The 27522-nt window shown below is 44.7% G+C and overlaps 1 protein-coding gene across 2 annotated transcripts in view; it reads left to right on the top strand.

Annotated features, from left to right (window-relative positions):
• The window catches only part of PRKCQ (protein kinase C theta), a 57311-nt gene extending 31153 nt beyond the window's left edge, over window positions 1–26158 (top strand). For both annotated transcript variants that reach the window (XM_030238507.2, XM_009097448.4), the window contains 10 exons: window positions 271–380; window positions 514–631; window positions 1661–1836; window positions 4899–5072; window positions 14816–14907; window positions 16327–16389; window positions 19959–20097; window positions 22762–22950; window positions 23488–23616; window positions 24248–26158. In XM_030238507.2, the coding sequence (XP_030094367.1) occupies window positions 271–380; window positions 514–631; window positions 1661–1836; window positions 4899–5072; window positions 14816–14907; window positions 16327–16389; window positions 19959–20097; window positions 22762–22950; window positions 23488–23616; window positions 24248–24403 (1346 nt within the window). In that variant the 3' untranslated portion in view covers window positions 24404–26158. The remainder of the gene's footprint in view (window positions 1–270; window positions 381–513; window positions 632–1660; window positions 1837–4898; window positions 5073–14815; window positions 14908–16326; window positions 16390–19958; window positions 20098–22761; window positions 22951–23487; window positions 23617–24247) is intronic.
• Window positions 26159–27522: the final 1364 nt, after the last annotated feature.

The following is a 27522-nucleotide window of genomic DNA, read 5'->3' as shown; positions in this document are numbered from 1 at the left end:
ACCAATGGGAGGATCCTCTTCTGTGATAACAGTTTATCTCTGAGAAAATGCCTTGTAGTTTTAGTAACCTGTACCTGCAGAGGCTGATGGGTGTGGAAATGCAACCTCTGGCCAGAAGAAAATACAAAAATAGTCTCCATAGGGAACCAAAAAACTAGCTGAGTTCTCAAGAACTTTTTGGGTGGCTGATCTCTGTCCCTGGCCAGCACTTGGTCCTGCCCAAACCTTTGCAGCCTTCATTGTCCTGACACCTCGTGTTCTCTCTTTCAGCATGTGGCATGAACGTCCACCACAAGTGCCAGGCAAAAGTAGCAAATCTTTGTGGAGTGAACCAAAAACTGATGGCTGAAGCTCTGGCAATGATAGAGAGCACTCAGCAGGTAAATAGTTTAAGCATTTTTAGATGCTCTTCTAGATTTTGGCTTTTGTGCGTCACACTCAAGAAGTCACGGTGCTGTTCATAAGCTTGGCGCGTGATTTTGGCTCAAAATTTTGCTGGTTTCTGTGTCCCAGGCTCGCTGCCAGCGCGACAGTGAACAGATCTCCAGGGATGGACCTCTGGAAATCGGCTTCCCAGTTCCTGTGAAGGATGTGACACCACTTCAGGCCTTGCCACCATCAGGAAAAAAAGGTAATTCCTCCTGGTGATACAGGGGAGAGCTTTGTTGATGTTTGGTTGGTACTTGGGGAGTTGGAGGTGACACGAGTGGGGAATTTCTTGCCAAGCTCTAAACAGGATATTTGGAATCCTTCTGATCACCATGGCCAATTTTCTTTCTGATTTCATATTTTTGGGTGGAGGTTGAATTCCAGTAGCTTTGAAAACCACTGATGGACCTCACTTCACTCACTAGGAGCTGATCTAGGTATCACAGCCCTCTGTGGTACAAGAGCAGATGTTTGGGAGGGTAAATGAGAGACTGTGCCCTTTGGACCCCAAGGAGAAATAAATGATGTCCCCATCTGTGTTTATTTGTGTTCTGTTCTACAAGTAGAACTGGCTGTGCTGATGTGAAACAGCAAAGCCTCAGGTGGTTTCACATCTGTTTCACATGTGGGTCAGTTTTTCTGCTGAGTAGTGTTCAGCATTTTAGAGCAGTTGCAGCAACAGGATAAATCCAGTGAGGGACAATATCTCTTAAAAGTTCTTGTAAATCCAGGTTAATGGAGTATTGAAAAAACTCAGAGTGATTCCTCTCCAGGCTGGCTGGAATGGTTCATCTGGAATGCTTCACATCCTGAGCAGGAGCACAGTATGAAAATGCCATCCCACCTTTTCACCTAGATTTGCCTAGGGTTTTGAAAATACCTTGGAAAATGAAGCTGCATCATAATGGCAAGCAGCAAGAAGGACTGGAGAAGACAGGTGGCCAGAAATAAAGGATTTGGTGCCATAAAACAGAAAGACAGATGAAGGAGTTTGTAAAGTATTTTGTAAATTTAAAAAAAGCAGCTGAAGAAGATGCAGTTTCCACTGGAGTAAAGTTTCCTCTGGAGAGAAAGCAGTGTGGGAGCAGAGCCAATCTACTCAGAGATGGCCACCACACTTCCATTTGTCTAAAATACCCTTTTAAACCTCTAAGCAGAATACCTGTGAGTGTTCTGGGGATTTTCTACTCCTGTCCAGGGGTTTATTTGAATGCTTTGATATGTGTTGCAGAGCCACAAGGCATCTCCTGGGAGACTCCAGTGGAGGGCACAGTGAAAGGGGAGTCTCTCATAGAGTCAGACTTGGGAGAACAGTCCCAGGAACAGCAGGAGCACCAAGTGCAGTTAAAACTGACCATTGAAGATTTTGTCCTGCACAAGATGCTGGGGAAGGGCAGTTTTGGCAAGGTAAGCATTGGGACTGGGACACCACCGTGTGCATTTGCACGTTGCTTTGTGTGGCTCTAAATAACATCTGGTTTGAAGGGACACTTAGGGAAAAACATGGAATGGAATCATTTGGTTGGCATTAATGGAATCATTTAGGTTGGAAAAGACCTCCAAGGTTAACTGCTAACCTAGCACTGCCAAGTCCACCACTAACTGTGTCCCCAAGGGCTACATCCAAGTGTTTTTTGATCACTTTAAGGGATGGTAACTCCACCACTTCCTTGGGCAGCCCCTTCCAATGTCTGATCAGTGAAGAAACTTTTTCTAATATCCCATCTCAACCTCCCCTGGAACAACTTGAGGCAGTTCTCTCTTGTCCTGTTCCTGTTCCCTGGGATCAGGGCCTGACCCCCTCAGCTGTCCCCTCCAGTCAGGAGTTGTGCAGAGCCACAAGGTCCCCCCTGAGCCTCCTTTTCTCCAGGCTGAGCCCCTTCCCAGCTCCCTCAGCCCCTTCTATGCTCCAGACCCTTCCCCAGCTCTATTCCTTCTCTGGACATCCTCCACCACCTCAGTGTCTTCCTTGTAGTGATGGACCCAGAGCTGAATGCAGAATTTGAGGTGTGGCCTCACCAGTGCCCAGTACAGGTCACTGCCCTGGTCCTGCTGCCACACGATGGATAAATCTCCAAGTCTTCAAAGAATCCTTGCTCTGGCATGGCTGAATCCTGAACTCCATCTTCTCCTTGCCTTGTCCTTCTCCCTGCCCCCTTAGTTGCTCTCTCATGACAGGACAGAAATGCCCCAGGTAGGGTTTCGACTTCCCCTTCTGTGCAGGTTGATGGATCCAGGATATGCCCAGAGAGCTGGTGGGGAAGGTCTCTGTGCTCTCCCTCTTCACAGGGAGGTGGAAGCATGAGCTGAGAAGCTGAGTGTGGTTCAGCTCTGCTCTCCAGAGCAGCAGGTCCCAGCTGGGAGCAGTAACTGCTCCTTCCAGCTCTGATCTGTGCTGGAGCCCAAAGCAAATTTTGCAGCAGCCAAGAATTTGTGCTTTTGAAACAAGAACCACCTGTTTTCAGTGGATTCATTAATCCTGGTGAATTGTGGGTTGTTCTTCCCCATTGCAGATATCCCCTGGGAGGGGACTAAAGTTACTCAGTGCCAGCACAAAGCTGAGAGAAGCAATTTCAGAGGGACTCCCCATTGTGTTTTCACAGCCAGTAAGGAGAAGGAGTATGGATCACATTGCCCACATCCCACATCTTTCCAAGGGGGGAAACTGCCTTGACAAAGGGCTGCTTTTTGCCTGCTAAGTGATCTGGAGCAATTGCTGCAGCCAGTTCCTCAACTGGTGAAATATTTCCTGTGTTGGCCTTTCATACTAGAAAGAAATAAACTCATAGAATGGTTTGGGTGGAAAGGGGCCTTAAAGACCATCTATTTCCAACTCAATGGACAGGGAAATTTTCCACTAAAAAGTGTTGTGTCTACTTGTCATGTCCACAGTTTGCATGGGAACCAGAGCTGAGGCATCTCACAGCTAAACCTGAGTGTCCCAAACCAGCATTCCAGACTAACCTAAAATCAAGAGCATGGATATAATAGAAACATTTTTATTGGAAGGAAAGGATCTCTGGAGGTCTTCTTATCGAAACCCTTCCTCAAGAAAGGTCTCGTGAGATGAGGTTGTTCAGGTGTTCATCTACTCAAGCCCTGAATGCCTCCATTGAAGCACATTCTGTACCTTGTTTTAGCCCTCGTGCTGACATGGACTCTTTAAGCTTCTGCATCTCTCTGAAGTGCACACTGTGGGTGTGGAGAGGATGGGCCATTTCATGCCTTTCTGCAACAAAAACTCACCCACGAGTTTCCTGTGCTGTTGTCGCTCCTGGTGCCCTCATTTGCTCGGAGAGAGATTCACTTCCCCATAGAGGGGACAGGGTGTGCACATCTCAGTGCCTGAGGGGTCTCTCCAGCCCTGTGTGATCCTGGGAGGCTGAGGGGCAGGTCCATGAGGATATCTCCCACCACCACCTCTGGATGTGGTCTGGCATTGCCTCCCTGCTCCTTGGAAGCCACAGCCGAAGTCACAAATGCAGCACATTCATTCCCCAGGAGAGCAGTGCCCAGCACAAACATGAGGGTAAAAAGGGTGCCTGCAGCATCAGCACTGTGAGCATTTCTGGTCATTCAGTGCAGAGACAGAGGGAGGCTCTAGGCTCTACTCTCTGTCTGGTGCTACAAAGTGAAATGCAGCAGTAGCCAAAAGAGTAAATAAAACTTTTGTCAGGGCTAAAATGTGTCTGAGCTTACTCAGTAAATAGTGTCTGGCAGAGAACTTCAAAGACCTCTTTGATGAATCTTACACATTTATTCAGTCTATAGGAACAGAGTCAGCAGGCTGTTAGTGTGAAGATCAGGACTGTCACTGCCTTCCAGGAGAGACTTCTTTGCTCTGTGGTCTCTAGAAAACCCTTCTCTGCTGCTCTGGGTTTCATTTTCCCTGCCTATAAAAATAGGCAGAAATTGTAACTCCTCTGGGAGGTGTTTTCCTATTCTCAGAGAAGAACTCCTGCAAAAGCACGGGGGACCCAGCCTGTGTGCTCAGACCTGAAAACTGAGAGGAAGGAGAGAAAGACATCTGATATAAAACCAGTCCAACTACTGGTGGACATCATTTTCCACCTGCTGAAGATCTGGTGCAGGGTATTTGCATTTCAAATGCTGACAAAGCAAAATTCTGTGTTTTATTATTTGAAATCAGAAAACAGGAAATGTATCTGAGGAGCATTTGCATGAGGATGGTTTCTGTTATCAGAGGTGTTTGGCTCTCTGGCATGTCCTGTCCACCCATCCTGCTCCTCTAATTGACAAGAACTTCACATCCTTCTCCAGGGCTCAACTTCATAAAACTATTCTGGGTGTGGGGAGCAAACTCAAAGTCCTTAATGGCAGAGTGGGGCCTTAAGCATCAAGGTTTTTATGGTGTACCCCAGTGAATTCCCAGGAGCTCAGCTCCCACCCTCACATGGCTGTTCTGAGAGGAGATAATCCCTCTTTCTGAGCAGCTGTTTCCATTTCAGGTGTTCCTGGCTGAGCTGAAGAGCACAGACCAGTATTTTGCTGTGAAAGCCCTGAAGAAGGACGTGGTGCTGATGGATGATGACGTTGAGTGCACCATGGTGGAGAAGAGAGTCCTCTCCTTGGCTTGGGAGCACCCATTCCTCACTCATGTCTTCTGCACCTTCCAGACCAAGGTAAGACAAGCATCTGCCACCTTTTTCCACAGGCTGAGAATGCTTTACTCAAATACAGATGCTTGGTGAAGGGCTTCAGCCTGCTGGGGTCCACCTGGGACATGAAGTGGTGCTCAGGGAAGGGATCTTCAGATTAAGCACTGGGGAAACAGCTCCAGAAATTTAATCTACTTTCCTCACATCAGTCTGGGGCTGGGATGATGTATTTGAGGATTATGGCATCCAAGAGTCATTGAGGTAAAATCTGCTGTTGAAATCTGCATCCTGGTACCCTGGGCCAAGGGAGTGCCAAGGCCACACCCACAGCCAGGGTAAGGATGTGCTCACACTGATGTGTTACCTGAACCTTTTGGCCCATGGAGCTTTGTGCTGCAGCTAGCCTGGATCAAAGCCAACTGAAGAAATCCTGGTTTTGGAGGATAAACATGCTGTCATTCACTTCTTTGCCCCAGTTGCTGTTAAATGGTAGCAGACACTGGTGGTTCTGCAGTTCAGAGCTCCTGAAGTTTTGCTTGTGACTCCAAACCAAAACTGAAGGGACATTTAAGGAATACACATATTTTCATGGTCCTACATGCCAACAACTGCTCAACTTCCCAGAACCACAACCAATAGCCTTAACACCAAAGCAAACACAAGAAAGAAAAAGATAGAAAGAAACCATGGAAGTTTTAGAGTTTGTCTTCTCTGCCCAACCTATTCAAACCATTCCTGAGAGATGGTTGATAACTCTTATCTCAAATTCAGAGCAGCACTGTCTCATGGCTGCTTGTTCAGGGTTTTGTTTGGATGCTCCCAGTCCCTGCTCAGCCCCAGGGTTTGGTGGCACAAGGCACTGCTCAGTGTAAGGTGAGGACCTGCCCAGTGGGAGGTTCTTCTGCAGGGTCAGGAGGAACAAATACAACCTCTGTGGTACACCCCAGTCATCTGTGGGATGTGGCACCTGTTTAAAGACAGGTTAAATTTATAACAGGCAATGTCTGGGAACTGCTGTAGGTGATGTGACACTGAGCCCAGGCATTTGTATTTAACCCCTTTGGGACTGACAGTGGGATAATGTGTGCTGGGAATGAATCCTTGCCTGGCAAGGAAAGGAATTAACTCCCTACTTGAGGAAGGCTGGTTCTCAGAGGAAAATATAAATGCCACAACTCCAAAAGCAAAGAAGATCAAGATTTAATTGAAGAGATAAAACATTCACAGCAGTCACAGCTCTAGGAGGGAGTTTTACTCCAGGGAATTCTGTCTGTTTCTCCAGAGGGATGCTGACTGAAGCCAGCAGCAGAACCATGTTGTCTGTGCCCAGCCTGGTCTGGGAGCTGTAGGTCAGGGTCAGGAAGGTACAGCAGGGACAGTCTGGAGCCCTGGGTTCAGGCAGTGCAGGCATGCAAGTGTCCCCTTCCTTCATGAGACCACAGGAAAAAAAGGAGAGACCAAATGGAGTTGTGTCAGGATCCAGGTGGGATTTACTGACTGTTTAGGGGGTGCTTCCAGCCCCTGAAAGGAAACCTGAAGGATGGAAAAGAAATGAGTGCCTGAAAAATTCATGGGTGCCAGGCTCAAAAAGCCAGATGATTTTTTTTCAACACTTCAGGGCAGCAGCACAGAATTGCCCTGCTGTCATGGAGAAAGAATGCCCATCCACCTCATCCCAAGCCATCACTGCCTCTTTAGAGCTGTGTGATCTGCCCCTCTTGGCTCCACAGAGAGAGGAGCTGGGATGGGGCTGCCCAGGCCAAAGAGGCTCTGGGCTCTGGTTGATTTTCTCCCCTGACCTTTGCAAGTGATCACTCAGGGCAGGAAAGTCACCCAGAGCTGGGAGCTGTGACAACCTTGGATGGTCTTCCAGGGCTCAAAGCACAGTGGTTGTCAGAATGTCTTTCATGGCAATCATTTTAGGATCATGGAGTGGTTTGGGTTGGAAGGGCCCCTAAAGATCACCTGTTTCACACCCCCCTGCCATGGGCAGAAGCCACAGCACTGCTGTGTAGAGTCCCTCTATGGATTTTAATATGGAAAATACAACATTTTTTTGTTTCTTGAAGTTTCACTGGATAGATAAGTAGTTTCAAACTGAAACATATGTGCCAATGCCTTTCTGAATCCCTCATGCTTTGGCTTACCTGAGCTGCTCCAGGTGCCGAGTGTCTCTGCAAAAGACAGTAAAAACAGGAATACTCCTCCACCAAAAGAAGGATCTCAATAGTCCACATGTTTCCAGAGGGGAAAAAAAAGTCCTTTAATCTGCTGGCAGCTCTCTGAGCTCTGGGATGAGTTTCTTCCTCACCTCCACCCAGGTAATGAGTGGCTGCTCAATTATATAAATCTGGATAACTCTTCAGACAGGTTTTAGATGGCACCAGGCACTTAATGCCCCTCCCTGTTCTGGTGGAGTCTGAATGATCAGTGCTTTCAAAACTCAGAATACTTTTCTTATTTTGTTGCATGAGAATAAAGGCAAACCCACAGTGTTTGGGGTTATTTTGTCCAATCTCTTTTTGAATTTTTTTCTGTTTTATTTTACTGCGGTCATCTTTGTATTCAGATATTCCGCTGTCATAATTACATACTCTGAATTTTAACAATAAGCTCAAAGAGCTATTCTGCTGTATTTGATTTTAAATGATGCTGTTATGTTAAAGAGGAGGAAAAAGATGTTTATAATTCTGTGAAATCCCAAAATCAGTAATGCCAAAAGAGTGACTAGCATCCCAGAGCTTATGTTTTATTCTTTTTTGCATTTCACTGATCTTCTGCCATAAAAATAGGCTTCCCTTTTTTGAAAGTCACTTTTATTTCTGTTTCTTTACTTCATTGACCAAGTTTTATTAATACTCTTTACCTAAATGCAAATTAAATCTTGAGGCATTTTGACTTGCAGCACAAAATAGCAACAGAGAAGATTATCTCAACCCAAAAGAGAAGTAATCGTTACTGCAATTTAAAAGAAAATATTACAGAAATGTTTATTTTCTGCTTTACTGCTGTATTATATGTTTTCTCCTGGTGGTGAGCCTTTTTCACACCCTCTGTTGCCCTTGTGTGCTTAATACTGCCTGAAAAATCTCTTACACTGGCAAGGAGGAGAAAATAATTGTAAAACAGGACTGTGGTCCTAAATTGAAAATTCTTTGTCTCTGTTTTCCATGAGTATTTTCAGATTTCTCAGTAAAATATCTCCTCAGAGGTTACTTCAATTCCTGAATTATTTTTTTTTCCCATGCATGATTTCAGTTTTCTTTTCTCTGTTACTGGATCTTGAGGGGCAGGGCTGATTTTTTTGCCCTGGATCAGAGCATGGGGTTGGCACGTGGGCATTTCAGACCCTTTGGATGTTCAGCTCCTCTGCCTGGTGGTGCCATGGACCTCCTGAACATTCCTAGCTCCATCCTCCTACATTTTCTTGGGGTGAAACATCAGCTTGGAAACATCTGTCCATTCCTGTAGTATTCAGAGTACTTTGAGCTTGGAAAAAATCTGATTCAGGGCCAAATTTGAAGCAGCTGATGGGAAATTTTAGGAAAGCTTTGAGGATTTTGCCTCTTGCAACCAACAGGCAGGAAAACTGGCAAGGTCTTGTTGGATCTTGGCCAAAATTTCAACGTGGTTTAGCAGAAATAGCAACACCTCAGCAGAGCTTTGGGATTTCCACAAGGTTGTGCCAGAGAAGGTGTGAGCAGCTGTAATTATAACATCAATTATGTGAAGTTTTTGTAAGACATTTCTAGCTGATGTCAGCCCACGTGGTGTGAACTGGGGGAAGGCATTGGCCAGGAAAAGAGGAGGACAGCTCAACTGTGGGGTTTTTTAAGTAAAAGATGATTGCCATATTCAATACACATATTGTCATTGCCTCCCCATTGTCCAGCCTGAGGGAAATCAGCCCAAAATGCATTCAGCTTTGCCTGAGATCTCTAAAAATCTGCAGTCTAGCTGCACTTTATCCTGAAATAAAAAATTACTTCCTAAAATAAAAACATTTAATTTTTTCTGTTTTTCAGCTGCTAAAGTATTTACTTTTCATAGATTTGGCTACTTTTGTTTCATTTTTGGTCTGGTGATTTTTATTTATTTTTTTTTAATGTGCAAAACTTCAGACAAATCTTTCTCTAGCCTTGAGAAAATCAGTCTCTCTCCAAGATTCTGCTGGTCACTGATAGGGAAAACCACTTCCTCTTGCAAGACCTGGGCTGATAGTGCCTCAGTTATCAGTGAGTGATGGACTCTGTCTGCTCTGAGTGTGAGTAAAGGTCTTGGGATCTCAGAGCTCGAAGTCTGCACCTTCCTCTCTGCAAATGTGTTTTATTTATGTGTAAAAATATGTTCCTATGCTTTGTACCAAGCAGATGGGCACGCCAGGCTGAGCATCCCAAATGAGCAGCTCAACACACATCTAGGAATGCTGACAGTGCAAGGATTAGAACAAGGAATTAACAGTGAGAGCAGGGGCTGGGCTGGATTATTGGGCAGCTGTAAGAAATGCTGCCATCTCCAGAAGATAGGCTGATATTACACAAGAGAATGGGAAAGTCTTTAAACCAGAGAACAGAATTAAAGCTTGGATTGCTCTGGTGCAAATTCCAGTGCAAGTGAATGCCTGTAGTCACCTCCTAGGAAGGAGTAACCCTGTGTTAGCTGTTCCTCGTGACAGTGGACACAGTGAGGACTGCATTGCCCTCTTTCCCACTGGATGGGATGCTCTGATGGGTTACAGCACTGAGTGAAGTGGTGGAAAAGGCTTGAGAGGCTTTTGGCTGCCAACTATCCCATGAAATAAAATAGATTCAAGGTGTGCATCAGCACTCAGACTGTGCTGAGCTGAATTAAAAGGTGAGACCAGAGCCAGCTGCAGGAATTGCATCATGTCCAGCCTTTCTCTTGGCCAGGAACAGCCTAGTTCAATGGGAATGCAGGATTAGGTCACTTGATCTGGAGCCTTCTCCACATGGAGATATTTGTTAGGGTAACTGATCTAAACACAGGTAATGCCACACTGTCCTGCAGCATTAATTATTCTGACATTCATCCTCCTGGAAGCCCTGGGAAGAAGAATTTTTGCTCCTCAGTAAATGGTGTTAAATTGTGTATTTGTATGTATGCAAGTGCTTTCAAAATGCAAAGGAAACAAAACCTGAAAATCTCTGCAGAAAAGTGCTCTGGAGGGCTTCCAGCTGGTTAAAGGATTTTAAGAGCCTGTTAAAGGATGTACCTTCAAAAGATCAATTTAAATGCTGCCTGCTTTATACTCATTGTTTATAAAAAGTTGAAAGCATCTCTGATAGTGCCTATTCATTCTCCCAGCAGTGGCAGCAGAGCAGGAGCAGGTTGGTTTAACCCCATCCCTGCCGGGTCCTGGAGAGGCAGAGGGAACAGGTGGCTCTGTGGGGAGGAGCTCTGCTCAGCACAGGCACTGAGAGATTGAAAGGGCAGCAAAGTGAGTTCCTGCAGTAATCCAGGCTTTCAGCACCTGGCAGGACTGGCTGGGCTGGGGGCAGTGTTATTTTGTGTGCAGGAGCTGTGTTGTTTTGTGCAGGACACTGCTGCCACGTCTGCGTGTTGTACAACCTCGTGTTGCAGGGCTCTGCTGTAGGAGCAGCATTTCACCCTCCCAGAAAAGGGTTTGTCCTGCTCCCAGTGCTGCAGTGGAGAAAGCCCCTGGAAGATGTTCTAGAAGTAGGGAATGGCTGATACATGGATATTTGTTGTTACCTTATTACAGGAGTTCTATGCTGTTGGCTCCTTATCACAAAAGTTTCACAGCTTCTCGGTGTTTCTCATGGGCAGCTCCTCAGAGCACTGACTCTTTCTTCTTCACAAAGAGCCTACTAACTCCAGTTCCCTTCCCAACCAGCCACCCCACTCTTTTACAGCACTCTGCTTCTCATTGCTCGCAGCTGTGGCCTGGTAAAGTCAGGCCTGTTCCTGTTCTTTGATAATTGGCCCAGCTGCAACTCCTTAGGGTAAGATTACTTTCTACACCATCTTTATTTTCTTATATTATATTCCCCTACAGATATTCTTAAGTCAACTGGTATTAAATTCATCAGGAAGTGTTTGGACAATGCTCCCAGGCACATGGTCTGATTCTCAGGGGTGTCCTGTGCAGGGCCAGGAGCTGGACTTTGATGATCCTTGTTGGTCCCTTTCACCTCAAAATTTCTATGATTCTATAACTACCCTGGTGCAGTGTCCATCCCTGAGTGCAGGGAGGGCCTTTACAATCTTCCTTGAGCTCTGTGGTCACAAAAGATGGGCCTGAGGTCTGCCATGAGACCAAACGTTTTCTGTTGTGTGAATCCAGAACCATGACCAAGAGTTTGGCTTGAGCATTTGCTCCCCAGGGATGTCCCACAGGTGGTCAGCAAGCTGTCACCTTCCTGCAGGGCAAGAGGGGCAGGTCACTCTTTCCAAGCCTCCTGCAGAGCTGTGAGGGTCTCACCACTGAGGAACAACATTCCTGCTTGTTTGCTCAACATCCACAGGCAGGACTGTTGAATTTGCAGGCAACTCCAACATGGGAAGAGATGAGAATCTTGACTCCATGTTTCAGAAGGCTGATTTATTATTTTATGATATATATTATGTTAAAAGAAAATGATATATTAAAACTATACTAAAAGAATAGAAGAAAGGATTTAGTCAGAAAGCTAGAAAGGAATGGAATGGAATGGAATGGAATGGAATGGAATGGAATGGAATGGAATGATAATAAAATCTTGTGACTGACCAGAGTCCAAGGCAGCTGGACTGCGGTTGGCCATTAATTAAAAACAACCACATGGGACCAATCAAGGATGCACTTGTTGCATTGCACAGCAGCAGATAATTATTGTTTACATTTCCTTTCTGAGGCCTCTCAGCTTCTCAGGAAAAAGGATCCTAGCAAAAGGATTTTTCATAAAAGATATCTGTGACATCAGGACCACTGCAGGGGATAAGGGCATGGCAGAACCTTGAGAATCAGAGAATGGTTTGGGTTGGAAAGTTTGGGTTTAAAGGTCATCTAGTCCAGCTGCCCTGCAGTGAGCAGGGACATTTTCAGCCAGATAAAACCCCCTTGCCTGCTCCAAGTGCTGACAGGTTCCAGAGCCTCCCAGCAGCAGGCAGGAGCCATCAGCCAACTTTCCCAGGAGAAGGGGAAGTGAAACTGGAGCCTGTGTGCAGGAACGTCCCCTGAGCCACTCCAACCCTTTGACCTCCAGCACTCCCTTGAATTTTCGGTGGTTTCAAGAATGGGTTTTGCCACTTCCCATATTTAATGTGTTCTGTGGCTCTGTAGATCTCAGATCTAGGAAGCTGACTCCAGTAAGTTGTTGCACTTTGCCTTTCTTGGTTACATCTCGCCACTCATAGTGACGTAGGGCTGATCTCAACCAGTTCTCCTTCACAAGCTGTTCCAGGAATCTGCACTTCTTCAGAAGCAAGGGGAACTTCCAAGCCCCTTCCAAGAGCAGGAAAGTCAGAGTGATCCTGTCTTTTCAATAGGTTTATGTACCACTCTATAGCACCTGATCTATCATAAATTTCAGTACTAAACATTCCTAAGTTTGTGTTCTCCAGCTCCATGGCTTAATGCAGTTGAGCAACAGGGTTTGTATATGTGGATGTAAATTAATCTGAGGGGTTACTCCACCTTTTCTTCCCTCAAGGATGCTGCCAGAGTCCCCAGTTTCAAGTCAGAGTCCCTGGGTTCAGTCAAACAGGTACAGCCGAGGGTTGCTCAGGTCTGTGAACAAGCAGAGCATGACTGCTCATTCTCCTGGATAAACAAGGATTTAAGGTTACAGTTAGAGATGTGTGATGAGGTGTAGCCAAAATCAGTAGTCTTTACAGGGGAACTGAGGGGTTTTCTCTTTCCCAGCCCACTAAAGCTGAGTCTGGCCCATTTCAAGACCCCATGAGGTTTCTTCAGTCCCAGCAGGACACATGTGGCTGCTGGTGTGTTGTTGGCTAAACCCCATCACCTCCCTGTGTACCTTCCCAAAGAGCATCTGTTCAAGTATTTTCCTGAACAGCCTCCTGAGCTCACGTTGCTTCCAAGATTTATACATTTCTTCACTAAATTTCCTACCTTCCTTTGGCCTTTTTTGCTTGCTGAAACTCATTTATGTGCACAGCCCCCTGCAGGTGCAAGAAACACTGAAAACCTGCACCCATTTGGTTTAGTGATGGAATTTGTATTCTATCCCCAGGAGGCCAGATCTGGCTTTGAGCTTGTTGGATGACAGGTGGGGTTTCCAGTGAGTCCATTTAAATAAGAGTGCTGTAATTAAGAGGATCTGGCTAAAGAAATTGCACAAATTAGAGCAGACAGCTGTTGTTTGAAAGGAACAAGCACTTGTGTGGTTTTTTAACATAGCCAGCCCTTGGCTTGCTTCCAGAGATACTTAAATTAGATCTTATGGATAAAAACCTTCAACTGTTGAAAATATAAGTGAAAATAACTATTTCCCCCCCAGAAAAAAAAAATGTAATGGGCAATAGGCAACACAAGGAAGATATTCATAAACTTTATAGCATAGCCTAGAGATGACTGACTTGAGGTGTGTACAGAACAGAGAGAGGCTTTTGAGGGGGTAAAAATACCACATCCATTTTGTTTTATTCCTGCAATTATGCACAAAAGGTGAGATTCCCACAACAGAAGCTTAAACTGGGACCATAACTCAGTGTGCAGATCCTTTTCCTTCAGAAAAAGGCGTCCTTTCTGCTTTGTAGAGACAGTTCAGAGAGGAAGGGATCAATCCATGCCAGCTTCTGCAGGGTTCTGGTGGTGAGTTTTGGCTCTTGAAGCTGTGAGAGGATCAGTGTCACGTACATGAGCAACCTGGTCTAGTGGGAGGTGTCCCTGCCCATGGCAGGGGGTTGGAACTTTAGGGGTTTTTAAGGTCCCTTCCCACCCAAACCATGCAGTGATTCCATGATCCTGTATCAAGGATTGGAGAAGAAACCTCAGTGATCAGTTCTGCTCATTATATATAGAGAGATTTCATCATTTCTATGTGGCAGGAAAAGAGTTTTTCACTGCCCTGGTCGAACAACTGATGGTTTCTTGCAACTGGGGACAAGAACTTGACTTTTTTCAGGTTTCTCTGACATGCAGGTACTCAATGGGTATCTAAAAATATGATTAATTCATTACTTTCCCCACCAGCAAGTTACATAGAGCAGCTTTCAGGCTTAAAATCAAGCATGTGCTTAAAACAAATTGCTGTGTCACGTTGGTGTCTCTGGTGAGTTGAATAAGTCAGACCTCCACAGAAGCTGTGCAGGAATGCAGGTGACACCAGCTTGAAGTCACTCCACTGGATGGGTACTGTACTGGGATGGGGACCAGAGGAGAGCTGGGAGTGACTTTTGCCTTTTCCACTATTCCCCCTAGAAGCTTGTCCATCTGTCCTGCTGTGCAGGCACTGTAAAGTCACTGACCCCTTTCTGTGAGCCTGGAGCTCTGCTGGTAAAAATCCACGGCCCCAGCTGGATTTTTGCAGCTTTGCAGTGTTTGCTAGTGGTGTTTATAGAAATCAGAGCAGGGAGTGTGAGTATGGGCTTAGGGAACCAAGAGGAGAAATGAGGAATCTAAAAAAAGGGCTGCTTTCTTTCCAAACCCCTCACAGTAATACTTTCCTTCCTCTTTTTGAGTGCTTTCTGTGCAGTTTGATTTTTTTTTTTATATATATATTTAATCTTTCACCTTGCTCTTCACCATCCCTTATTTCTTCTCACCTTGTCTCCTTCTCTAGGAAAACCTCTTTTTTGTGATGGAATACCTCAATGGAGGAGACCTCATGTTCCACATCCAGAGCTGCCACAAGTTCGACCTTCCCAGAGCAACGTAAGACATTTACCATTGCCTTTGGGCCTGACCTGATTTTATTCCCAGCTCTGCCACTGCCCTGTAGAGAAAATCCTGGGCAGATTATTTGACCTCTCTTCACCTTGCCCAGCTGAAAAGTGGGGATGATGCTTGTGCTGGAAGCCTCTCTATCCCTGCTGTCTCCAAACCCAACAAAACCATACAGGCCATCCTCCCAGCTCAGAGGGACTGGAGTGAGTCACTTCCCATCCTCTTTTCCCTCCCACAGAAGACTTTTACACTCCATCCACACACTTGGTTTCATTCAGACATGACCTTGCTTCTTTTCAACACTCTGTAGCCAAGCTGCAGGACCTGCTTAAGCTGAGGTTCCCAGCCCAGTGGTCAGAGGTGAAGCTGTTGTTTGATAAAAGTAATGGGATTTTCCCTTTTTTCCCCATAAAGTTCAAGGGGGTGGAGTGAAAACCCATCAAAAGCACAAAAGGTAAATTTAAACAAAAAATTAATATACCAGCAGAGAATTAAATATGTATTTAGCTTTGATTAAAGTAAATAAAGGAATTAGAATAAATGAAAGGTGCTTTTGATCCTTTTGCAAGCAAAAGGTATTTTGAAAGTCAATATTGAAACCACTATAGGAATTACTTTTATTTAATAATTTAATAACAAAAAACCCACACCACCTTTTAAATCAGTGTTTGATGATATTTTTCAAATGCATTTGAATGTCCAGAATTAAGGGCCAATGCACTGAAGACTGAAGGAGCAGAGCTGTGCCACACTGGAGGGGGATATGATCCTCTGGTTTCAATCCCTTCTGGGACAGCACTTTCACATTGATGCTGCCTCTTTGCAGCAGGATGTGGTGGTGGTGTCCTTTGGGTCAAAATGTGCTGAGAACAACGACTTCAAGCTCAAAAAAAACTCCATGGAAAAGTCACCAGCCTGCTGGGTAGCCCATATTATGGATAAGCTTTCAAAATCAGAAAAAAATTGGTGTGGTCAGTCTTTGGAACAGGATGTCCAGGGAAGTGGTGGGATCACTGTCCCTGGAAGTGTTCAAGAAATGTGGATGTGGCACTTGGGGATGTGGTTTAGTGGTGGTTTTGGCAGTGCTGGGTTAATGGTTGGACTTGATGCTAGAGGGGTTATCCAGCCTAAATAATTCCAGAATTCCAGGATTCTTTGAAATGTAGGTCATAAATCTGGGCAGGGAGTTTGTCTGTGCTCCCCATCCCAGATTGTCCCCTGCTTTTGGGAATCTCACATCACCCATCAGTAAAACACAATCACCCCAAGCCTTCTGGAGACACTCCAAACCTTCTGGGAACCTAATGGAATTTTGGCTCTTGTGGGGACAAGGTTTCCATCCTTTTGGGTCTAGCTGAAAAATCCTTTGGGAAGCTCCTGTTCTGACCTGTGCCTCCTGTCATTCAGGTTTTATGCTGCTGAAATCATTTGTGGGCTCCAGTTCCTCCATTCCAAGGGCATCATATACAGGTAATTTTACTCTTTAGTGTAATTAATATGCTAAATGCTAAACCTTTTCTGCTTTTCCCTGCAAGCACCAATGGCAGCAGAGAGGCTGTTTCTTGGCTGTACTTACTGGCATTGCAACTCCCTGCAGATTTCCCTTCTACATAGTTTGGGTCTTTTATTTTGAAGAAAGAGAGTAGAAAAAGCAGTTTTGATCTTTCTTTCAGAACCCAGTTCTATTTCAGTTAACAGTAAAACAAATGGATATATTTGGATTTTTTTTTTTTTTTTTTTTTACATTTTGCATTTACACAGAGCCATTCACACAGAACCCAGTGTAGACACCTGGTAAAAGCTTTCAACATATCAAGGTATATTAAGGTCAAGTCAGACACAAGAAATTTGGTCCATCTGCTGTTCTGGTTACCTTGGGACAGTGGTGACAAGCACAATTCAAGTAACAAAAGCAGGGAGACAGTGATATATCTTAATTTTGGATTAATTTTGTGCACAGTGGGGAGATGGTATTCATCTCACCATCATGAATCTGAGTTGTCTGTTAAGTTCTTCTTGTAGTAAGTAGAAAGTAGAGGGCATCTTTAGGTTCATCAAGCCTGTGTTAAAATGTCTATGGGAAGTGCCCAGTTCTACCAGAAATTAGGCCACAGTCTGATTTCCCATTGCCAAAAGGAGGAACTGAATTTCTGGGGAGCTCTGGTTAAGCTCAACTTCATGGCAAAATTCAGTTACTACATTGCAACCTTCTTTAAAAGCAGAAAACAAATAACTTGTCACAAATAAATGAGAAAGCTCCCTACAGCAATGATGTTTGCTGAACCCAAAATGAGCTTATTTCAGTGTTTGTCATGTAGCATGAACATTAGAGCAAATGCTGAAAGTGGATGACTTGCTCACAATCCATTCTCCCTTTAAAACACGAGTTTTGATTCTTATTAGTACTCATGTGGGAGCCATTTATAGTCTTTATTGACCAGTGATGGTGATTGCATAAACATGAGATCAATATCAGTGGCATTCAGCTAAGATGATCTCTGGGGCCTCAGCAACTTTTCTGGCTCTAATTATTATTCTCTGTGAATGAAGGGAAAAATTTTCTGAAGTGCCCAAATCACTTGGCCATGTCTGTTATTTTTAGTCAGTCTTCTCAGAAAATCTGATTAAAAATATCTGCAGGACATGGTGACTTTATGGCAGGGCTGCTAATGCTGACATTTTATTTATAACCCACATTTTTCCTTGGAATCACTATGCCAATGCCGAGCTGGGGTTTGGGACCCATTGCCTCCTGAAAGGAGAGGGGTGCTTAGAACCTGGAGCCTTGGGAATTGAGGGAAAATTGGGACATCTGGGCACTGGTAGCATGTGGATAGGAAGAAATATCTCATTCCCAGGAGCTGGTGATATTGTTTTGGGTATCAAGCGTTGAGAGAAAAGGTTTAACCAGTCCTACTCTCTTCCCTCTTTCACTGAAGACAATGACGAGGTCAGTTGAGAACACAGAGTCATCAGAACCTCTGTCAGAGCAAGCTAAGCACTTAGGAAAGTGAACAGAAATAATTTTTGAAGCTACATCTCTTGTGGTGTCGTAAGAATAATGAATCCAGCTGTTCTGTCTCATGGACCCACGTTTGGGAACATTGGCTTAAAATTTTAACGAATGAGCCGAGGTGTTTTTTGGCAGAAACTCCAGTCCCTGGAGCCAATGATTTTGAGACTCATCAAAATAATGAAAGGGAACTGTAGGTGATGGGTTTCTTTGTTTTGCTTCGATCTACTGGATGAATAAAAGCAGCGCTGGCAGCCCGAGATTGATCTCAACATTGTAACTAAAATAAGTCATTCCAGCTGGAAATTGTGACAACATGAGTGTCTGCCACTTGGAAGGCAAATATCTCGGTTTTCTCTGTATTTCTCTTTGATTGATGACTCCCATTTTGTCTGGGGCCATATTCTTGCAGCAGTGAACAATTGCCCTGTGACAACAATTCAATGTGTAAACACCACAATATCCCCTACCCCGATGGGGACCTGGCCCAAGCAGGACAAGGAGCTTTGCACAGAGGGATTCTGAAGAATCATCTTCCCTGCAATTGCAAGCCATTATCCCAGGAGCATCAAGCACTAGAAATGACCTCCTTTGAGGAACATTTCTGAAACAACCCCACATTGTAAAGCAGTTGTCAGAGGGAGGGTGTCCCTGCAGTAGCCTCATTGTTGTTCCTCTTGCCTGAGAAGTGGAAAATCACAGAATCACAGAGTGGTTTGTGTTGGAAGGAACCCTAAAGATCACCAGCCCACTCACCACGGGCAGGCTTGCCATCCACAGGATCAGGCCCCATCCAACTTGGCCTTTTGGCCAAAATATGTGTAGGCCATGAATTAGTGTGAAAAATAGCAATTACACCCTCAGCTGTGGGTTCAAGCAAATGTGCCTGGGTGCTTTGGGAGCCATGGGAAGGAGCAGTGATTGTAGCACAAACCAGGCAGTGCAGGAATGTCTGTGCTCATAGACCAGGTGACCCAAATTCTACCCACATCCCCAGTCAAGTGCAGCATCACTGATCCATACATTTTACCTGGGTCGTTATCTCAAATAAAAACAAAACCTTTAGGAAAGATTTAAGAAAATTAACACAGAACCGTGCCAGCCTTCCTTTCTTTCTGCCTTTTCTACTTCACAAGCTTTTCTCTCCTTTCAGGGTTAGTTCCCACTTGAGGACCTCTTTGTTCTCCACCAATGGTCATGATTCATCAGCTCGTTTGCTTTTACTTCCTTCTCTGATAATTTCTGTTATCTTCCTCTCTCTGGGCTCTTTGCTTCCCAGGGTATCTCAGAGCCTGAAAATTCAGACAGCAGCCTGGCAGCTGAGTGTGAAAGGCTTTGGAAATCCCAGGGCACCACTGCAGCCCAGCAGTGGTGGGGGCTCTGGGGTTATTCTAGAATTATTCTAGGATTATTCTGACCCTCTGCAGGGCTTGTGGGTCCTCACCTCTTGTGGCGTTTGTAGAGTCTGCACTACAAGGGAGATCTGGCAGCAGCTTCAGAGAGAATATTGAGATTCCCAGGGGAGGAGAGAGTGAGAATTACCTGCTCTGATTCCCCAGGCTGTCTTAGGGCAGAAGCAGCAGCTGGCACAAAGTCCCTCTCAGCTTCACTATTCTGCATCCTTGAAGGAAAGAGCTTCTAGAAAATATCTTGGGTGATGTGATCCCTGGAAGTGTCCAAGGCCAGGCTGGATGGGGTTTGGATCAACCTGGTCTAGTGGGAGGTGTCCTTGCCCATGGCAGGGGATTGGAACTGGGGGATCTTTAAGGTCCCTTCCAACCCAAACCATTCTGTGATTCCATGATTCTTTGTCCTCTCCAGCAGATAAATCAGTGCTGGGAGGCAAGAAATGCAGAAAAAGGATGCTGAAGCCCAAGAGAGCAGCTCCTCATTTATCCCTCAGCCTTCCTTTGTATTTCCAGCATGGAGGCACAGAGGCAGAGAACAAGTGTAATGAGTGTAACCTGCTAAAATAACTTGTGTGCTTCACACTTTGAAGAAATTCTTTTCTTTTCTTCCTCCACAGAGACTTGAAGCTGGACAATGTCCTCCTGGACAATGAGGGGCACATCAAAATTGCTGACTTTGGGATGTGCAAGGAGAACATGTTTGGAGATGCAAAGACAAGCACTTTCTGTGGGACTCCTGACTATATTGCCCCTGAGGTAGGTGTGGGGCAGAGGGAGTGCTGTGGGATAGGGAACACATCTCCAGACATGACTATTGTGCAGTGGTGGAGGTTGCAAAGAGCAATAACCTGGTTTGGAGCAGTCCCAGGCCAGAAACTGGATTTCAGCATGGCTCAGAGTCTGTGTTACTGTTTGCCATTGTTTATTTTTGTGGCTAATTCATTCTTTGGTGCAAGTGGAACTTGGCTTAAACCAAGAAAGAGAATGCTTAATGGAAATTGTTTCTGGGGCATGGCAGAAGAAACTCCAAGAGGTCCTGCAATTGAGGGACAGACACAGCCTGAGGAATGCTGACTGTGCCCTTTCCTTTATTTCTTTCAATTTTTAACCAGACAGAAACTTGTTCTTTTTTCATTTTTCCCTAGAAAATTTAGGTGTTTTGAACTAGATCTCTGCAGAAAAGAGAAAGTTTCCTTAACCTGATGACTTCACACAATGATAGATCTTACCATGGAGAGGCTTTGACTAATTAGGTGGCCAAAGAAAATAGTTTTTAGCTCAGAGAAAAACCTACAAGTCATCCATGCATCATGTTTGACATCAGTCTGAAATCCATTTATTTACCTTTCAACACCCCATTTTGTAATTTTAGTGTTTTCATGATGGATATTGGTATTTTCCAAAGAGTTGTCACAGCCTTTAGGGTATTTTTTCCCTCTGCTATAATTCATTGGTCCTTCACTGTGCACTAAGGGCTCGAGTCTGGCTGAGGTTACATCACTGCTGGCTCAAGGGTCTCTTCAAATCAATTGGATTTCTATTGCCTAAGAATGTGTGTAAGTGTGCTCTGCAATCAAGCTGCAATTGTCTTTTATTCCACTTCAGTATGCCTTTATTTAAGAAAAAAAAACAGAACTATTTTTTGCTCCTAAAAAAAAAAAATAGCCAAGAGTTGATCCATTATCTCTGATTTTATTTTATAGAAAAGAGAAAAACTGAAATAGTTCAGAGTTTTATTTCTACACCATGTTTATTTTAGGGATTCAACGAGTGCATATAAAACATTTTATATCTAAATTGAAAGCACTTCTGGAGTTTATGGATCATCTCTCCTGCCACAGGCAGGAGCACTGGACTCTGTCAGTATTTCACTGCAGCTGCTGCCACTGTAATTTTTTACAGACCCAGCACCTTGGCCACAGCCATGCAAATAAGGGGGGTTTGGGTCAGTAGACAAGCAAGTTTTTTTTCATTTCAAAAACATCTGACCAGAAAAAAGACAGCCTGAAATTAAATTAATGAGTTTATTTTTGTCGCAGAGAATTACAAACAAAATAAACCTTTTTATTTCTGACTGCCATAAACCACTTCAATTTTTAGATACTTTATTCTTTTAAAAATAAAGCCTTTTAAAAATATTTTTTTTTCAGAAGGAAAGGTAGGGATGAGTATTTTTGTAAGTGATCCAGAAAAAATTTATTAAAGGGTCATGCTGATTTTTTTTTTTTTTTGGCTCTGAGTGGAATTGTATATATTACAGCATATTGTATACATTAAAGCTCATTGTATACATTACAGAAAATATTCAAATCTATTTTTTATCCTTTTGTTATTTCCTGTTTTGGAGACAGATGTAATATAGAGCATCCCATTGCAACCAAGGTGTGGGCTCAAGAGTAAAGATTGTGCCTCAAAAATAAATTTTCCCCTCTGCAGCTCTAAAATTCTGCTGAGAATCCTACACACCACAGTCATCATGTGAACCTTTAGATATCTCCAATGTAAAAATCTATATCTGAGCAAGTTTTTGAGGCTCTTTGAGAACCAAAGAAGACAAATAGTATTTTACAGCAGGTGGATATTTAATTAGATGTTTAAAACTGGGTGAAATCCCTTCCTTGGCTATAAAAGGAGCTAATTATAAGTGGTCCAGCTCAGTTTAGATATCTCCACAACAGAGATCTAAAGGCAGGTGAGATTAATTTTCTTCTACAGAGAGGAAGTTTGAGAACTTGGTGATGGTCTTTTAGACCCAGGGAAAGTCATCATTCCAGCTGGATCATCATTCCAGCTGGATGTCACTTTATAGGTGACACTGAAAGGCACAAACCAAGGGACTGACTGAGGACAAATTCCCATTCCTCCATCTAAAACCCAGTTGTTCTCTCAAGAGGACAGACCAGCAACCCCTTTCATGTTTTCCCTGGGGAAGATTTTCCTGGGGTAGAGTCACCACCTTTTAAGTGACTGATAGTCCTGGACTACCTTTAAGCTGCCACATTTGTAATTTTAAAACTCAGCTTGTGTCGCTGGAATTAATCCCAAAATGCTGATTCCTGGCCATTTGTCTTCTTGGACTTCACAGGCCTGATTTGAACCCTTGGAGAGCAGGCTAAAAATGACTTGTCTCATCTTTTATATTTGAGATCTCTCTGGCAGCCAAGGATTTGTTCAAGAAATGTAAGAATTGCATGCAGCCTGTTGTCTGTAGGGCCAGGGACTGTTTTGGCACCCAGGTGTGGCTGTGCCTCATTGCTCCATATTTCCACTGGCAGAATTCTGGCTCCTGCTGCAGGCAGGGAGAAGCACCTCTGATAGAGCAGCTGTGGCTGCAAGGCCATGGTCTGGCCACCCTCCTGAAGCTGAAAAACTCATGTCAGACAATTTACTTCTGCCTTTGTGGCTCCTCTTTCTGGGCAGATACTGCTGGGGCAGAAGTACAACACCTCTGTGGACTGGTGGTCCTTTGGTGTCCTCCTGTATGAGATGCTCATTGGCCAATCCCCTTTCCATGGCCAAGATGAGGAGGAGCTTTTCCAGTCCATCCGTATGGACAACCCCTTCTATCCTCGCTGGCTGGACAAGGATGCCAAGGACATTTTGGTGAAGGTAAGAATCACCACCCATCAAATGAAAGCCTTTCTGCCAGAATTACTGTCTTCAATTTGTTTATCTTCAGCTCTTGTAGAGAGGAACAGATGTAGTTTAGTCACTGTCTTTCCTGTACCACACCTCTCCCATAAGGAGATTTGGTGTATTCCTTCTCCTCATTTGTGATGGTGGCTCCTCACAGACACCAGCAGAGATCAGTTTATTTGCAGAGCACTCCCTGAGGTGCAAAGCTCATTAACTCCTGGGAAAAATACTTCAAACTAAGAGTTACATCAGACTGAGATGTTGACATCTCTTTTTGGGGCACTTGCTGCCACCTTTCTGCCCAAACACCCTGTACTTCTGTCAGGATTAGAGGTAGTAATCATCTTAATACCAATCAGTAAACTTCCTTCTTTAGGAAAAAAAAAAATCCCAACATTTTCTCCATTACGGCCTCTTCTCATTGCACTGACTCTGAATAATTACACATTCCTCCCTACTTTATGCCTGTATTATCATCAGAGAATTTAACCTCTGGGATCAACATTCCAGCTTTTTGTAAGAGAGCCTGAGAGGAGACTGGGGGCGAGAGGGAACATCCGCCAGCACGCCTTCTTTCGGGATATCAACTGGGAAGCTTTGGAAGAGAGAAGGATGGAGCCTCCTTTCAAACCAAGAGTGGTAAGGATGGATCTTCTTTCCGTTCCACCCATCTCAGGTCTTCTAAACTGGGCATTTCTGCTGGATGCCTGACCTGATCCTCACAGTGCTGCTTGGTGGTGGCTGCGAGCCCAGGTATGACACACCCACACCAGAAATTACTCACTGCTTTCTCAGTGACTGCAGCAGGGAAATGCCTTCCCTTCACCTCAGAACTGCAGCCCATTCTGAAGGGATTATCTTTCATTGCACTGCAGAAGGTAAAGCAGCTCAGGAACCAAGTGTTTGGCTACATCAGAATAATTCTGACTATTAATAACAGTCTCGTTAAATTATTAAAGTCCTGTTAATAATAATAACAGAATTTAATTTGACAAGGACATCATACTTTCATTTTACAGTCTTCCACAACTGTTCCGTTGTGGAAGACTGAGTTCAGTCTGCCATGTTACAAAGCTGTAACATCCCTGCCTGGCAGAATTCCTGGATCACAGGCTCAGTGCCTCCTTTATAATATTTATATTTACTGGCTCCCAACTGAAGGTTGAGCTGAGCCCATAGGAAACAGCCTGATAGGGCCAGTACCACAGTAATAAATATCTGACTATTAGTGACTCTTTGACATCAATCTTTTTTTTTCCTTTTCTTGAAGAAATCTCCAAGTGACTGTAGCAACTTCGACAAGGAATTCCTGAATGAAAAACCCAGACTGTCCTGTGCTGACAGAGCACTGATTAACAGCATGGACCAAAATATGTTCAGCAACTTCTCTTTTGTGAACCCTAAAATGGAGAAAATATTTTCCTGAGATCTGCCTTACTGAAGGAATTCTCTGTAATGATTTGAGTAGCACTTTGTCGACTGAAGACTGTGCATGGTTGTTTTATCAAGCACCCTCCAGAAAGAAAGCACCTCAGTGTAAGTTTGTACCATGCCTGGAGGCTTCTGACTTTTTCCAGTCCATAGCAGATGCCAGCCCACTCTTCACTGATGATAAAGTTTCTTTGTGGTATCTTTTGGTGTCTCTTCTCTCTCTTCCCAATGTTTTTGAAATTGAAAGCATCTGAAAATGAGGAGGTGCCAAAACCTGTTCCCCACTATTGTACACACAGCCAACAGGTTTCTCTGTAAAGAAAGATATTTGAGCTTCTGGTGATGTCAGTGCCCATTTCTGCAACTCTGACCCAGAATCACCTTCTTCTGAAGGAAAAGTGGTTTGCTCAAGGCCTGAGGGTATCAGGGAAGACTCAGGGTGAATGCTTTGGTAACCTCCACTTGTACATGTGCAAAATTGCCAAAGTGTGCGCAGCTTTGAAGAAGAAATTTGCTCCCTACACCCTTTAAAAATGCTGTTCACAGGTGTTAGGAGTCAATTTTTCTCCATGGGACAAAGAGACTTTTTTCAGGTGCCCATTCCACCATCTGCACATCTCAATGGATCGTTACCAAAGAGAGTGCCAAGAATGGTACAGAAAACCAGATGTTTACACTTAGTGCCTGAGCAGGAAGGATGGGAAGTTGCAGAATGTTTCAAGAACCCTGTTCTAAAGCTTTAAGTGTCTTCTGACACACCAGACTCAGGGCAAGATCCTGATGGGGCTTTCTGACATTTTACCCTAAAACCACATGAGAAAAGTGCAACATGTTTCCTCAAACCATTGTTTAAGCATTGTAAAAGTGGCCTTCCAGTCACAGATTTGGGGTATTTAAGTTGAAAGGTGCTAACTGGTCCTGCAAAGGCTGATTTACTTTCTATTTCTCTAAATGATGTCCCAGCTCTTGGGCACAGGTCAACGAGCTGCACACCATGGTCACAGGGCAGGAGGCACATCAGGTGAGGGTGGCCCTCACTCCCACCTAGTGACATTTTGCTGTGTGTTCTGTCCCTTTGCAGTCCATGGGAATGTGGGTGGGTTTAAAAAAATGTCTTTTCTATGATCCTTTCATCATGGGATCCTTTTAAATAAAGGTGCAGTGTTTTCTGAGGTTGGAGATGTGTGAAACCACTTGTCACTGAGATACCTGTGCAAAGCTGGGACAAAATCAAGTCAGAGCCTAAAAGGAAGATTTTGTGACAACCTAGACTTGGGCAGTCATTCAAGCTGGTGCTGGGATCTATTTAAAGAATGTACATTTGCAGCTTTGTTGCATCAGCCTCCAGTCCATGGAGAAGAAAAGCTCTAGTAGGTGAGTTATCCCAAAATCAGGTTCCCTTCAGAGGTGCCTTCTGGTTCTGCTGGTCCAGGCTGTCAATTTGGACCTCCCAACAGGATGAATGCAGCCTTGCAGGCAGTGCTGGGGTATCACTGGCAGAGGCTGCAGGCACAGAATCCAGCAGGAGCAAGGGCTGAGGTGCCTGACGTCAAGAAGAAGAGCAGAACACCCTGAGAAAGGTTTCAGTCCAGTGACTCTGATGAAATCCTTGTTTGTGCTGTATGAAATGCAGGAGGGGGCAGCTGTGCTCACAGTTTGTGGAGGTGGTCATCACGTTTAATTAGAATGGTTAACATGAATTTTTTAATGCCAGTGCTGTTTGTACAGTTTAATAAAATGTTGTGTATAATTGGCAAATGGGCACTGAAGTGATTCAGTAGGGACAAAGAACACAGGTGCTTGGAAAAGCCATTAAAATGGCTTGTGCTGTCTGGGGAACATTCCCCAGGGGAATTTGAACCCACAAATACACAGCAGCAGCAAGCACTTGAACAGCAACTATTCCACAGGGCAATATCTAAACCAAGGATTTGGTGCTGTGCAATTGTACCCAGGAAAAGAGGGAAATGTTCCTTCTTACTACCAGAAGGTGACACAGCTCTGAATGGGGTCTGGTATCTCAGAGGGGTTGCACAGGAGTTGTACAGAGGTTTTTATTAAAAGAGGGTAATTTAGGACATCTTCCTTTGACACCCAAATGAGGGTCAGCCAAGTCCTGTGAGGGCCTGAGTGTGCCCATGACCCTGACAGAGTCTGGCCAGCCTGATCCAGACTAGAGACTGCATTTCCAAGTGCTTGAAGACTGGCAGCATCCCTGGAGGACTTTTAGGGATGTTCTCTTTGCTGCAGCACAGCAGTTTGGTCTTGACACCAATGCAGGGACAACCCAAGAGCATAGACTAAGGGAGGAGGGTGCTGGTTCATCTCTTGTGGTTAAGTCACTGAAGAGAAACAGGTTTTAACACCTCTCTGATCAGAAGGAGGGCTCTCTGCACTCCAGCTCTGGTCCCATAAAACCACAAGCCTGACTTGTGAAGGAACTGGTTGAGTAACTGCTAGAGCGGGCACAGCATCAGGATTAGTGTGAAGCTTTTGATGCAAACCACAAGAAGCAGCACCTGCTCCTCTCTGCCAGGCTCCTTCAGCTTGAAAACCCCACAAACCCACTGAGGAAGGGGGCAGGGAGGTGGGTACAATCCACCACAAACCTGCTCACTGTGTGTCCCAGCTGTGCCTGAGGGTGTGAAGAGTGACGTGGGAAGCAGCAAACGCTTTCCTGTGGTGACAGTGATTGAGAGATATCAGCCTGGGAGGGCTGAAAGCACCCACGCAGAAATGAGCAGGAGCCCAGGTACCCACAGAGATGCTCCTTTGCCTTAGCTGAACCTGGCACCTCCATTCCCACCTTATTTCTCTTTCTTTCTCTCCCCTCCTCCATAAAATATTCATTTTATGACATGCTAGATGGGGCTTGACAGGTTTGGTTATTTGTTTGCTGAAGGCTCAATCCTCTTCTGGAGCCCCATGGGATCACAGCACTACTGCAGGATCATGGCACCAGCAAACATCAGGTCTGACCTCCAGCACCATCTGCTTCAACTCAAGTTTTGGGAGTCCCCAGGACCCAAGTGCTCCTTTCTCAGTCTTGCTGCCTCACCTGATGGATGTATGGATTCCTACTTGTTGGCATCCACCAAATCAGGATGAGTGGGA

Source organism: Serinus canaria, chromosome 1A (genome assembly GCF_022539315.1).
Source record: "Serinus canaria isolate serCan28SL12 chromosome 1A, serCan2020, whole genome shotgun sequence".
Classification (NCBI taxonomy): Eukaryota; Metazoa; Chordata; class Aves; order Passeriformes; family Fringillidae; genus Serinus; species Serinus canaria.
Note: the sequence above shows the minus strand (reverse complement) of the source record. Positions and strands in the feature narration are given on the sequence as shown.